Source organism: Pristiophorus japonicus, chromosome 3, assembly GCF_044704955.1.
Source record: "Pristiophorus japonicus isolate sPriJap1 chromosome 3, sPriJap1.hap1, whole genome shotgun sequence".
Lineage (NCBI taxonomy): Eukaryota > Metazoa > Chordata > Chondrichthyes > Pristiophoridae > Pristiophorus > Pristiophorus japonicus.
This window is the reverse complement of record NC_091979.1, coordinates 166,777,077-166,792,492: the sequence shown is the minus strand read 5'-3', so window position 1 is coordinate 166,792,492 and position 15,416 is coordinate 166,777,077. Positions and strand designations below refer to the sequence as shown.

At 43.8% G+C, this 15,416-nt stretch overlaps 1 protein-coding gene across 1 annotated transcript in view; it reads left to right on the top strand.

Moving 5' to 3' along the window:
* The window catches only part of LOC139260002 (melanophilin-like), a 245,813-nt gene that overhangs the window by 209,611 nt on the left and 20,786 nt on the right, over nucleotides 1–15,416 (top strand). The window contains exons 11-13 of the mRNA XM_070876047.1: nucleotides 7,831–8,034; nucleotides 9,518–9,688; nucleotides 14,640–14,732. Coding sequence (XP_070732148.1) covers nucleotides 7,831–8,034; nucleotides 9,518–9,688; nucleotides 14,640–14,732 — 468 coding nt within the window. The remainder of the gene's footprint in view (nucleotides 1–7,830; nucleotides 8,035–9,517; nucleotides 9,689–14,639; nucleotides 14,733–15,416) is intronic.

Here is a 15,416-nt window from a genome sequence, read left to right as displayed (position 1 = left end):
TACATTTTTAAGTCAAACATTCTGTCCTTATTTTTATATTTTCATTATAAATTTCCAGGTCCATATTATAATTACAACCCCCTGCCAAGGGTGGCAGTGTAGCACCCCCTCTATATGGAGAGTGCAATTACAGTGTCACAGGTTTACATAGGAAATTACCATTAAAAATGTGAACATAGGAATTTATAATCGAAAAGGTGACAGCAAGTAAGTACAGATATCAGAGGTGGTGGGTTCAAACCCCATTCCAGAGACTCGAGCCTAGTATCTAGACTGCTAATTCAGTTTTGTACTGAAGGAAATGAGATGTTAAGTCAAAGCTCGATCTGTTTTCTCAAAATGATGTAAAGAATCCCATTGGGCTATCTGAGGAAAAGCCGGGGAGATTTCCTGGTGTCCTGCCCAACATTAATCCCTTAACCAACATCACCCAAAACAGATTATCTGATCATTTATCTCACTGTTGTTTGTGGGACCCCGCTGTGCAAAAATTGGCTGCCATGTTTGCCAAGATAACAAGAATTGAAAAACATTTAATTTACTGTGAAGTGCTTTAGGATAGCCTGAGGACATAAAAGGTGCTATGTAAATACAAATTCTTGCATTCTTTCTAGATTGATCGATTATAATATATACATAACCAATGCAGAGAGATCTATAATGTATATTTTATGAATTAAGTTACATTTAATTCAAGACTGACATTTGCTTACCATTTCAATAAGAGCAATGTAAAGAGGTAAATCGATCTCTAAATTACAAGAAAATGTCTTTTAGTAACCTTTTTTTTCAAGCTTAGAGATCATATCACAAGGATCCGATGCAGTCCTGGATGCAATAAAGATTACAGGCCTTTGACTCTCTCTCACTCTGGCTCTGGTTACTAAGCCAGCCTGTGCTAAAAGACAGGGCCTTGTCCTGATCCTAACAATGACCAACTCTGATTACTTTAATTGTAAGATGTTGGAAAATGATCACCAATGCATCCACTATTTCTATGGCTACTTCCTTAAGTACTCTGGGATGCAGACTATCAGGCTCCGGGGATTTATCGACCTTCAATCCCATCAATTTCCCTAACACAATTTCCCGCCTAATAAGGATTTCCTTCTGTTCCTCCTTCTCACTAGACCCTCGGTCCCCTAGTATTTCCGGAAGGTTATTTGTGTCTTCCTTCGTGAAGACAGAACTAAAGTATTTGTTTAACTGGTCCGCCATTTCTTTGTTCCCCATTATAAATTTATCTGAATCTGACTGCAAGGGACCTATGTTTGTTTTCACTAATCTTTTTCTCTTCAAATATCTACAGAAGCTTTTGCAGTCAGTTTTTATGTTCCCAGCAAGTTTCCTCTTATACTCTATTTTCCCCCTCCTAATTAAACCCTTTGTCCTCCTCTGCTGTATTATAAAATTCTCCCAGTCCTCAGGTTTGCTGCCTTTTCTGGCAAATGTATATGCCTCTTACTTGGATTTAACACTATCCTTAATTTCCCTTGTTAGCCACTGTTGAGCCACCTTCCCAGTTTTAATTTTACTCCAGACAGGGATGTACAATTGTTGAAGCTCATCCATGTGATCTTTAAATGTTTGCCATTGCCTCTCCACTGTCAACCCTTTAAGTATCACTCGCCAGTCTATTCTAGCCAATTCACGCCTCATACCATCGAAGTTATCTTTCCTTAAGTTCAGGACCCTAGTCTCTGAATTAACTGCGTCACTCTCCACCTTAATAAAGAATTCTACCATATTATGGTCACTCTTCCCCAAGGGGCCTCGCACAACAAGATTACTAATTAGTCCTTTCTCATTACACATCACCCAGTGGAGGATGGCCAGCCCTCTAGTTGGTTCCTCGACATATTGGTCTAGAGAACCATCCCTAATACACTACAGGACATGCTCCTCCACCGTATCGCTACGAGTTTGGCTATCCCGATCAATATGTAGATTAAAGTCGCCCATGATAACTGCTGTCCCTTTATTGTACACATCCCTAATTTCTTGTTTGATGCTATCCCCAACCTCACTACTACTGTTTGGTGGTCTGTACACAACTCCCACGAGCGTTTTCTGCCCTTTGGTATTCTGTAGCTCCACCCATATCGATTCCACCTCATCCAAGCTAATGTCCTTCCTTACGATTGCATTAATTTCCTCTTTAACCAGCAACGCCACCCCACCTCCTTTTCCTTTCTGCCTATCCTTCCTGAATGTTGAATACCTCTGGATGTTGAGTTCCCAGCCTTGATCACCCTGGATCCATGTCTCCGTGATGCCAATTACATCATATCCGTTAACTGCTATCTGCGCAGTTAATTCATCCACCTTATTATATTGAGGCACAGAGCCTTCAGGCTTGCCTTTTTAAGCACACTTTGCCCCTTTAGAATTTTGCTGTAATGTGGCCCTTTTTGCTTTTTGCCTTGGGTTTCTCTGCCCTCCACTTTTACTTTTCTTCTTTCTATCTTTTGCTTCTGCCCCCATTCTACTTCCCTCTGTCTCCCTGCATAGGTTCCCATCCCCCTGCCATATTAGTTTCACCCCTCCCTAACAGCACTAGCAAACACTCCCCCCTAGGACATTGGTTCCGGTCCTGCCCAGATGCAAACCGTCCAGTTTGTACTGGTCTCACCTCCCCCAGAACCGGTTCCAATGTCCCAGCAATTTGTATCCCTCTTTTCTGCACCACTCCTCAAGCCACATAGTCATCTAAGCTATCCTGCGATTCCTACTCTGACTAGCACGTGGCACTGGTAGCAATTCTGAGATTACTACTTTTGAGGTCCCACTTTTTAATTTAGCTCCTAGGTCCCTAAATTCGTCTTGTAGGATCTCATCCTGTTTTTTACCTATATCGTTGGTACCTATATGCACCACGACAACTGGCTGTTCACCCTCCCCCTTCAAAATGTGCTGCAGCCGCTCCGAGACATCCTTGACCCTTGCACCAGGGAGGCAACTTACCATCCTGGAGTTTCAATTGCGGCCGCAGAAATGTCGATCTGTTCCCCTGAGAATAGAATCCCCTACCACTATAGCTCTCCCAATCTTTTTCCTGCCCTCCTGTGCAGCAGAGCCACCCATGGTGCCATGAACTTGGCTGCTGCTGCTCTCCCTGATGAATCATCCCCCTCAACAGTACCCAAAGCGGTGCATGTGTTTTGCAGGGGGATGACCGCAGGGGACCCCTGCACTACCTTCCTTCCACTGCTCTTCCTGTTGGCCATCCCCTATCTGGCTGTGTACCCTTTACCTGCGGTGTGGCCAACTCACTAAACGTGCTATTCACGACATCCTCAGCATCGCGGATGCTCCAGAGTAAATCCACCCGCAGCTCCAGTGCGGCAATACGGTCTGTCAGGTAGACTAGAGAAGCTGGAGTTGCTCTCCTTAGAGCAGAGAAGACTAAGGGGAGACTTAATGGCCCTGAAATTCTGGTCGGAGGCTTCCCGCGGGCAATTGCCTCCGACCTGAAACATTTCTACAAAAGTACCTGGTGATCTGGGAGGAGCCTACGATTCCGGTGGGAAGGCCTTCTCTTCCCGCCTTGCGAAGCACGCTCCCATCCTCCAGGTTCCCACGCAGAAGGTGCAGTCACGTGCGACTGCTCAGCCAATCAGGTACTGTATTCCACAGCTTTCTCATTAATAGCAATGAGAACTCCGTATCTATGAGTTCTCATTGCTACTAACAAGAAAAAAAAGAAAGACACTAAACACATGTAATAAAAATTAAAAACACACCTCACATAATTAATATTAATTGAAATTAAAGTTAATAAATATCTGAGAGAAATTTTTTTTTCCGAGTTTCTAAAAAGTGTTTTTAATTACGGTTAAAAATAAATGTTAAGTAGCGGGCAGGGTTTTAAAAAATGTGTTTTTACGATTTAATTAAATTATATTTTTGTATGTTTTTAAACTCTTATCCCTGTAAAGGTAGGCTGTGCGCCTGCTTTTATCAGGCGCAAGAATTTTGAGGACATTTACTGGGAAAGATATGGGTAAATACCGCAATCTTGTCCTTGCAAATGTCCTCGCTCCTGATATACGGCTTGACAGATCGGAAAAGCCGGTTTTCAGCGCATGCGCATTGTGTGCTGAAAACCGGCTTTTCCAATGCCTTCCCGGGTCTGTAGAAACTTCGTACGGACTCGGGGAGGCCGGAATTTCAGGGCCAATAGAAATGTTCAAAACCATAAAAGGTTTTGAGAGAGTATACAAGGAGAAACTGTTTCCAATGTCAGGAGGGTCAGCAACCAGAGGACACAGATTTAAGGTAATTGGCAAAAGAACCAGAGGTAAGATGAGGAAAAATTTTATTCAGCAGCAAGTTATTGTGGTCTGGAATGTCGTGCTTGAAAGGGTGATGGAAGCAGATTCAATTATAACTTTCAAAAGAGAATTGGTTAAATACTCGAAGAGGAAAAATTAACAGAATTGACCACAATTAGGTATAAATTGGCAATCTCATTTTGAAAATGCAATAATGGGGCTAGTGCGAGAAGTGAGAAAAATGAGAGAGTGCGGTAGCGAAGAAGTCTTCTAAGGTTGAAATTAAGGCACAATGTTGATTTAGAGTAGAGGGAACTTTATTTTGCATATGGCTTATGCAATACCTGAACTGTGTCCATAACATATCTGACTCATGTATTGGATGCTAACACTGTTGTAAACATTTTCATTCCACATCACATTTACTGGCACACAACTACACTAAAAAAAAAATTATTGCAAAAATAATTAGATTTTAGGCGGTCCTTGGTGATATTGGTCATTATACTATTTTCTGATATATCGTGCCTCTTTGCCCTTGTTAAAGTTATTTTTTTCCCCCCAGAAGAACTTCACTTTGTCTTTCTAAATGCGAGGTCACACAGATGATATATCCTCTCTCAGGTGCAGTACCCAGAACTGTACACGGTACTTCAGATGTGGTCTAATCAGGGATTTGTATAGCTGGAGCAAAACTTACTCCCCTTTGTATTCTAACCCTCAGGTTAGAAATGCAAACAATCAATTTTTGTACCTAGCCACGACATTTTAAATGTGTACATGGACCCCTAAATTGCATAGTTTATCCTGTTCGCACCCAATGTCCAGGTTGTATTATTGGATTAGTAACAAAGAGGTCATGACATCAAATGTTGCCATGGCAAATTGGGAAATTGAATTTAATATATCTGATAACTTGACCATAAAAGCTATTGCGTTGTGGTCACCCTTCCCATATCTGGCCTACATGTGACTCCAGTCCACATTATGCGATTGACTGTTAATGCACACAGGATTACCAGGGATAAATGCAGACTTGCCATAATTACAATAACAAGTTACATTTATATAGCACCTTAAACAAAATGCTGAGGTATAGAGGGATCTGGGGATCCTTGTACATGAAGGTACAGCAAATAATTAGGAAGGCAAATGGAATGTTGGCCTTTTTTGCAAAGGGGGGTGGAGTATAAAAGTAGGGAAATCCTGCTCCAACTATACAGGACGTTGGTGAGACCACACCTGCGTACAGTTTTGGTTTCCTTATTTAAAGAAAGATATACTTGTATTGGAGGCAGTTCAGAGAAGATTCACGGGGTTAATTCCAGAGATGAAGGGGTTATCTTAGGAAGAAAGGTTGAGCAGGTTGGGCCTATACTAATTGGAGTTTAGAAGAATGAGAGGTGATCTTATTGAAATAGATAAGATTCTGAGGGGGCTCGACAGGGTAGATGCAGAGAGGATGTTTTCCTTCGTGGGGGAACCTAGAACTAGGGGGCATAGTTTCAGAATAAGGGATCGCCCATTTAAAATGGAAATGAGGAATTTCTTCTCTCAGAGGGTCATAAATCTTTGGAATTCTCTACCTCAGAGAGCTGTGGAGGCTGGATCATTGAATATGTTTAAGGTGGAGAGAGAGATTTTTGAATGATAAGGGAGTCAATGGTTATGGGGAGCGGGCAGGGAATTGGAGTGGAGGCCAAATCAGATCAGCCATGATCTTAGTGACTGGCGGAGCAGGCTCGAGTGGCTAAATGGTCTACTCCTCCTATTTCTTATGTTATAAAACATCCTAAGGCTCTTCACAGGAGCATTATCAAACAAAGTTTGACACCAAGCCACATGAGATATTAAGATAGGTGGCCAAAAGCTTGGTCATAGAAGTAGGTTTTATAGAGCGTCTTAAAGGAGGAGAGAGAGGTGGAGATATTTAGGAAGGGAATTCCAGAGCTTAGAGCCGAGGCAGCTGAAAGCCTGGTTGCCAATGATGGAGCAATGAAAACCGGGGATGTGCACGATGCCAGAATTGGAGAAGTGCAAAGATCTTGGAGGGTTGTACGGCTTGAAGAAGTTGCAGAGATAGGGAGGGTCGAGGCCATGGAGGGATTTGAAAACAAGGATGAGAATTTTAAAGTTAGGCGTTGCTGTACCAGGAGCCAGTGTAGGTCAGTGAGCACAGTGATGATGGGTGAATGGGACTTGGTGCAAGTTAGGATATGGGCAGCATCATTTTGGACGAGCTCAAATTTATGAAGGGTGCAAGGTGGGAGACGGGCCAGGAAAGCATTAGAATAGTCTAGAGGTAACAAAAGCATGGATTACCCACATTCTGAGCACAAATGTAAAAACTTGCCTTTTCTAGCAGGCATTAGTGGATAGTGATCAGGAGTAGGAACTTGCCCAGGAACATTGAGGCCAATAGTGGAACCCTCAGCATTGCCACAAACGACTGAGGTGAACTAACTCTGTACAGGCTGTGGATGACATATTCATGGGATGCATGACTCAGAACCCCTACATTTATCAAGTGAGAGAAGCCCCGAGATAATATTTTTGATATCATCTCAACATCTCATAGGTTACAACCTTTTGTTCAACGTGCAATACATAGATTACAAAAAGTGCACTAATTGTAGAAAGAGGGGAGATGGTTGTAGAGGGAGGGGTGCCATTTGCAAGTCACAAACATTATATAAAGCATGGTAGCTTATTAAGAATGAAGCGGATGAAAGTGTAAGCATAGTGGACCTAATTAAAGCATGCCAATGTTGAGTCTCACTGACTTCCACCAGATCAATACTAAAAACTCTTAACTAAATAGATGTGCATTACAGAAGCAGCAGCAGCATGTTTACTAATCACAAAGTGTGCTTCGGAAATGCTCCATGCTCTAGCTAATGACTAACGACAAACTTAACCTTTTAAATTTATTTACCTTTCAAAGCATTTTTATATACTCTTGAAGGTGAAGGATCTCAATGCTGGAAAATTGAACATTTTACATTTCAAGCACCCAGTATCAGAAACGAACACGCTAATCATAGTTGTTAGATATAGCACTATTAGATGAAGAGTACTCTGGCTCAACAGTGTTCTCCAGCCCTAATCACAGCACTCCCTACTGTGATAGTGTGAATTGTTCCCATTTTGCACACCAGTGATCCCATGGCCCTTTGCATACTACCTATTTAAGGATAGATATTACTGTTGCTGATGTTATCGTATATTTATTTTAAACGGGTTAATACCTTTATTAAGATAACGGAGAGGGAAGTTTGATACTACCACATTAAATATTCGCACAATAGCATCGGTGATGATCATTTCTACCCTATCGTGCCTACTGAGAAGCAGTTTTGTGCTGTGAGCCAATGTTCACTAAGAACTGAATTGAAACTGGAAACCTTGTTTCACATTGAACCTTCAAAGTCAACAGGCAGAGAAGATCTTCATTCTATCAGTCGGTGTTTAAGACATCTTTACACTCGTATATTTTTTTTAAACTTCTTGTCTATTTTACTAACTATGTTTTCTACTATGTATGTGGCATTCACAGCACTCATCAGCAGTGGCTCTTTGCAACATCACAACAAAAGCTTTAAGGACCATTAACGCAACTGAAAAAGCATTGAATGACTTTGCAGAAGTAGATGTCACAGTTAACGAACCTCTCACAAATCCCAGTTTGCACCTAAAGTCCAGTGAAAAAGACCTCCGAGTGAGCGAGGCTGATGAAGCATACAGAAAGCTTGAGGAAAACGTAAGAGCAATGATCTACCTCATAGAAGAAATATATGTTAATATTAATACATACGAGACATTTTCCCAATACCTCATAGTTCTTTCATATTCAGTAAGTATATAAAAAAGGAAGGTCTGATTGAATTATCCCTTTGTGGATATGTACTGTGCTTAAGATGTTTACCAGGTGACTGCACCTCTTGGCATGGTACTTAATTATGCAGATCAGGAAAAACCTGTGTTTCCCCGCCACCCCCCCGCCACCACCCTCATCTATGCTGAGTACGCTGATCTGACAAGGAAGGAATTGGGGCATTTCCATTGGCCTCAGCACCTCTTGACTATATAGCTCTCCAGTGATTCTCGCTGGAAAGTTAGCATATGCAGACAGTGGATCAGGCTTAACTGAGGTGGCTTCTGTGGTAGAATAACCTGGCAACACATTGGCCCAGAATTTGTGGTGGGTAATGATGGTGAAACTGTCAGTGTTCGCTGTTGTTACCCCTCTGAAACTGACCACAATTTCAGGATTTAGCACACGTGCATCAAAACGCGGAAATCCTGAAGTTGCTGTCAGTCATTCACTGCTCCGACACTTGTTGCGCTGTCATCACCCTACACCCACTCCCTATAGTCGGCAATCAGTGAAATCAGGGTAATTAGTGAAACGGATGAAAACTTGGGCTTTTCTGCAGTAATATCGCTGTTAAATACCCCATTAAAAAATAGGCCTTGTTGGAATACGTGTTACTGGGGTTTTAAGTGTATTGACTGCTAAACAAACGTTATGGCCCTGAAAAACTACATTTTATATTTGTGGAGTGTCAAATTTCTCCATTATGATTAAAACTACTAGATTGTTCATGATATTTCAGGTTCTACCTTATCCCCATGTGAGAGCTCCAATCTTTGTTTCGCTCTCTGTAACATTGTTAAAAAGTCTGGATAAAAGCAGCTTCTCATTTCCTAGTCTCCTATCTGCGAGAATTCTGCAATGGGATTGGCTACTTGTTGACGTCACAGCAGATCGCAATAGGGATTCCCACTACAGAGCTCTGAAATCAATTGAACGTTGAAAAAGGCAAACTTCTCAATCGCGAGATCTCTGTGGGCAGATTTCTTCGGGGACAGTGGCGAGCACCTTTATTTCGCCGCTAACCACAAACTCTAGTCCAATGTCTAGGCTGATGCATGAAGTGGCCACTTAGTCAAGTATCAGAGGGCTACTGGGAATCATACCCCAGGAGGGGAAGAAAATTAGGGATATTTGGGCCTTTTATTTTCTAATTGAAAACCACACTACAGAAGGTTTATCATTTGATGCAAGGTAAACTCGTGCCATGTAGGAAACACAGCAGCAATTAAACGACAGGTTATTTCCTGCTGGCCCAACCGATATCCCTTCCTGACATTTTTCCAGTGCTCTTAACGTGTGCCTCTAGCATATGAGGTGCTGTCATAGACAGAAAGAAGGAGTAATTTGGCACATTGTATTCCTGTAGGTGTATATGACAGCCAGCATAAATTACGGCCTGGAAAGGCAACTGAAGGACCTGGAGGAGCGAGCACGAAGCAGGCAGAGTCACACCAGCACCACAACAGACTCTGAGCTCTCAGAACTGGAGGATAAGGTGGCTTCAGCTGTTGCTAAGGTTCAATACTCTGAAAGCGAGGTACAGTGTATACCCCTACAGATCTGCAAGACACTTTGGCAGCTGCACATTGAACCTGAGGAGGGATGGTGCCCCATCCCTAATGGCTGTCGATAAAAACATTGCTCAGTGCATGTGCAGAGCAGCAAGGTTTGATCTTTGATCTGTCCTGATACAGCTGGTCTTAGCTGGTATGGTAGAAGAGAAACTGTCATTGGCTTCAGTGTCCCCTGGATTAGCAAGGGGCTAAAACAAAAACAGGCTAGGTTCTTCTTCTTGATCGCTATCCAGTGGCTTCTGCTGGAAGTGCACTTTCATAGTCATTGGATGAGAACATTGGATGAGGACAGATCAGGCTTGGCTCTAATGCTCTGCATATTCAAATAGTCTGCTAATTTCACTATCTCGGCAGAGTTTGCTCAGTGTTTTTTGGTTGAGAGACACAATCCTAATCAACGCCTTGCTCAAAAGCAACTCTCGGGTATATTGTACCTCTCACTGATGGGATGAAGCTCAGAGTTTATTTCCACACACAGTAAATTCTGGATTTCAATCATGTCACTGTGGGTAGCTGGCAAGTGAAGGCTGGACACTACCACAGAAAGAGGGGAGAAAACTATGGCCCAGTTTATCATTAGCAATATTAGCTATATTGGGTCCTTTTACTTGCTGCAATGAAGTTGGGTAACTCTACCGTCGTATAGCATTTCCTTGCTTCCTTTGATTGAAGAACAAGAAAATGAAAAGGAACAGCACCGCATCTCAGCTTAGCTGAAATTCCGCAACGGGGCATCAACAACAACAGCTTGATTTTATATAACGCCCTTAACATAGTAATCGTTTAAAGGCATTATCAAGTTCCAAGCATCATAGATACAGTGAAGATGGGCCGCAAATGGTCACCAGGATGTATTATGAGTAGCACTGATCAAGGCTCTTTCATGATGAATGCCATTTCAAAAGTATGTCTCCACTTCTTAACTGACTCCCTCCAAACTGATTTCTGCCCTGTCCAAGCACCAAAACCACACTATTCTAAGTTACAAGTAACATTTTATGTGACTGTAACCTTGGCTTTCTGTCAATTTTCCTCTCCTCATTAGCTACCCCAGCTTTGACACTGTTGGCCATTTCATCCTCCAGCATCTTTTCTCTTCAGTCCACCTCCAAGGCGCTGCTCTCTCTAACTTAATGTCTGAAAAACCAAAGCCATTATTTTCTGATCCTGCTTGCACCCATGCATCTCTGGCGTTGACTCCATCAACCTCCCTTGCGGTCAACGAAGGCTAAGTCAAGAGGTACAGAATCTTGGCGTATTGCTTAACCCCTGAACTCACCTTCCTTCCTTCCTCCCAGGTCTCTGCCAACACCACTGCAAAACCACCAGGGGTTACATGAGAGCAGTCCCGAGTGACTGTCTCTCTCAATTTTTTTCCATCCTTCTCTCAGCTCATAACCACACCCTTTCCACCTCAGCCACATTGCTTCATTTCGCACTTTGCCCCATCTGCTGCTGAAACCAAAGTCCATGGGGTGGAAATGCTGTTTAAGGCTAATTAGGGCGCTAATGGCGACGGGACGGTAAATTTTGCACCAGGAAATGGTTTGCGTCTGCAGCCACAAAATTCAGCAGCTGTGCTCTGAGTTTGGAGCGGAGCACTAAGGGAGGCATTCAACACCTCTCTTAGGGCGCTAGGCCGGCTGAGCAACTGAAAATCCCGAGCTGAAGAGCCGGCCTCCGAGTGCCCCAAGAGAGGCTTCCCTGGAAAAACAAATCACCCAAAAAAATAGAAAAAGCTCTCAACCTTGCTCACCCCACGTAATCATAAATCGCAAAAATAAAAACAATCACACTTACCTGAGTGTGTATTCATTTCTTCCCTCACCGTCGCCGGAACAGCTTGGACCGCCCACTTTTCCAGGCGATCCCATTCAGCGCGCTACAGGGACAGCGCCAAACAAAAGTCGTTGCGCTGTCGAAACCGGCGGTGCTGCACACCAGCTCGACGCTCCTGGGCAGTACTGGTCAGCGCCGCCGGCACCAGCACAATGAACGTGCCGATCAGCGCGAATTCCAGTGCTCGCGGCTCCGACCCCTTCAGCACTCCTGTTCCAACCCTTTCCAGGGGCGCTAAGCGAATGCCTTTCTATCCCTATGTGTTCATAACCTCGAGGCTGGATTTCTCCAGCACTCTCCTAACCAGCCTCCTTTTCATAATTCTTATATGGAGGACAGAATGGCCTGTATTATTGCTTCAGAAGATGTGTGTGCCTGATATACCACACTGGCAGGCAGTGACTAGTGGGATACCACAAGGTTCAGTGCTGGGACCCCAGCTATTTACAATATATATTCATGATTTGGACGAAGGAATTGAATGTAATATCTCCAAGTTTGCAGATGACACTAAGCTGGGTGGCAGTGTGAGCTGTGAGGAGAATGCTAAGAGGCTGTAAGGTGACTTGGACAGTTTAGGTGAGTGGGCAAATGCATGGCAGATGCAGTATAATGTAGATAAATGTGAGTTTATCCACTTTGGTGGCAAAAACATGAAGGCAGAATATTATCTGAATGGCGACAGATTAGTAAAAGGGGAGGTGCAACGAGACCTGGGTATCATGGTACATCAGTCGTTGAAAGTAGGCATGCAGGTACAGCAGGCAGTAAAGAAAGCAAATGGCATGTTGGCCTTCATAGCAAGAGGATTTGAGTATAGGAGCAGGGAGGTCTTGCTGCAGTTGTACAGGGCCCTGGTAAGACCACACCTTGAGTATCATGTGCAGTTTTTGGCTCCTAATCTGAGGAAGAACATTCTTGCTATTGAGGGAGTGAAGCGAAGGTTCACCAGACTGATTCACGGGATGGCAGGACTGACATATGAAGAAAGACTGGATCAACTAGGCTTATATTCACTGGAATTTAGAAGAATGAGAGAGGATCTCAGAGAAGCATCTAAAATTCTGAAGGGATTGGACAGGTTAGATGCAGGAAGAATGTTCCCGATGTTGGGGAGTTCCAGAACCAGGGGTCACAGTTTAAGGAAAAGGGGTAAGCCATCTAGGACCGAGATGAGGAGAAACTTTTTCACCCAGAGAATTGTGAACCTATGGAATTCTCTACCACAGAAAGTTGAGTCCAGTTCGTTGGATATATTCAAAAGGGAGTTAGATGTGGCCCTTACGGCTAAAGGGATCGGGGGTATGGAGAGAAGGCAGGAGTGGGGTACTGAGGTTGCATGATCAGCCATGATCATATTGAATGGTGGTGCAGGCTCGAAGGGCCGAATGGTCTGATCCTACACCTATTTTCTATGTCTATGTTTCTAATACAAGCTTAGCTCTGGCCAAAGACTCTGTCAGCCCAATCATTCCACAGGCCGCCCCATTATGGATTCTATCAATTACCCCCTGAAAAAAGGTTCTGATTTAATCCCCACCAGTGGTAAATCAATCAAAACTACAGTATATTTTTCGAACCTAATTTTCCATACTTGGCTAGCTTACAAAAGCAAAATACAGCAGATACTGGAAATCTGCCATAAAAACAGAAAATGCTGTAAATACTCAGCAGGTCATGCAGCATCTGTGGCGAGAGAAACAGAGTTAACGTTTCAGGTCAATGACCTTTCACCCCAACGATGAACAGCCAGTTCTAATAAAAGGTCCTCGACCTGAAATGTTAACCGTTTCTCTCTCTCTCTGCGGATGCTGCCTGATCTGCTGAGTATTTCCAGCATTTTCTGTTTTGCCTACCTTGCTTGATAATTCCTTTCTTTTTCTCTCCAATTTTTACTGCCAAATTTTCCTCTCCTGCACACAATGATTTCTTGTTGGGGTACAGTTTTACATTAACCAGGTGTCTTCCAGTATCTTGCCCAAGTAGTCATTATTCATGCCTAAGCCTGGACAGTGAATGTGTACAGGCAACTACAGCTGAATCTGCTCATGTCCTCAACTGCATACTTTCATCGAGATCACTGGATAACGAAACAGGAAACCTGTCTAATATTCTCTTCTGAGAATAATTATAGTGCCCCTAACTATAGCACCCCAACTATGACCAGCATAGTCGAAAGATCAAACCTCGGAGACAGGTTGGCACTTTAAATATGATAATGAGGCAGGAAGCCTCGGATTTAAACCTTTGCAAGTTTATCTGTAGCCGGCTGGGGTTCCCAGGCCTCGGGAATCGTGGCAGCTGCAGCGAGGTGAGGACAGCCTCGGGGAGCACTCCTTGTGGGCCTGGAGGAGCAGAAGTGATTCCCCTGGCTTCCCAAGCTCCCCCACTATCAGACCCCAACTCCCTCCAATACAAAGAGCCCTCCAGATCGGTAAGCCCTCCCCCCAACCCAGGGCTGTGGATTAAACCCCCCCTTGGGGTCAAGGATCTGTCCCCCCTGCGATAGACCCCTCTGGGTTTGGGGATCGGAAGTCCCAGTTTGGGGATCGGACCCCCCCGGGTTTAGACCTACCTGGGGTTGTGGCCGCTTCTCCAGCGATCCCCTGGAAGCCATGCTAGGCTGACTTCCGGGCGTGGAATATGTCAGTGATGTCACACGCACGCTGTGGAGTTAAAACAGCGTGCAGCGAGACCCAGCTCTCAGGTGCTACAGGGCCATCCCGCTACCAGCCATTCCAAAAGTTAAAATTCCCCCCTATATTTCATTAACAGACATATATTGATTGGGCTTAGTCTCACATATGATTTTTGTTCTTGTCCTGGCTATTCCCTTAATGGCAATTAAAGCAACCTGCTGAGTTGACTAGTTGGCCGAGGGAGGCTATGAGCATAAGATTGGTTGCAACTTGGCACTCATTTGCCAGCCCATCATATTGGTCAAAGAATGATGCCTGGGAGGGGGGGAGGGGGGAACAGTATTCAAAGAAAAAAGAAAAGGGTGCACAGTATCTTTAAACAAAAAAAAGTCAATGTATCTGCTATTTGAAATGTCAGTGCGGTTTTGTACTGCAGGTTTCTGATATAGAAAACCGGATTGCAGCTCTGAGTGCTGCTGGGATGAATGTTTCAGCTGAGGATAAGCCCAAAAAGAAGCAAGATGGACAGGTGTGTGTGTGTGGGTATCAATGTATTATCATCGTTGATGCTGACTAAATTATCATGGGAAACAAAGGGTCAGACAAAGTCCGTGAACTGGAATTGTCTCTTTATGTACATAAGAAAATGCTGGCCACTGCTTCAGTTGCTGAAGACATTGACGAGAAGATGAGAAGGATGTGAGGATTCAATCCCTGGTCTTTACTAAGTTAGCTGATCTCAACCAGCCTGTATTGGAGCTGTTATAATTGGTTGCACTGTCCATGGGTCAGGGAAAGGGAAAACCAGCCATGGGTTTCCACTTCCTGATCACTGCCCAGTTGCGGATATCAGCTGAGGAAAGGTTGGGGCTCAGTGATATCATCACTGTTAAATAGCTCGCTGACGCTCTCTGCCTTAGCTCAAACTTTAAGCATAGTCACTTGGATGAGATACTCAATGGAAGCCAGTGTCTGGAGCTATTCTTCAGGGAAAAGGGGGGGGGAAAAAAGAGGAACAGTTGATGACAAGCCTACAGAGGTTCGGAGGTAAGTCCCATCCCATCCTTATCACGCTATAGGGTTTAATGGAGGTGGTGGTGGGGGGTGCGGGGGGGGCAGTAGTTAATAAGTTGGAAAGGACTTTTCCCTCGACTGTGGATAGATTGTTGGGAATAGTGATCTTCCTTGGTTCCACTGCTAATGCATTTGTTGA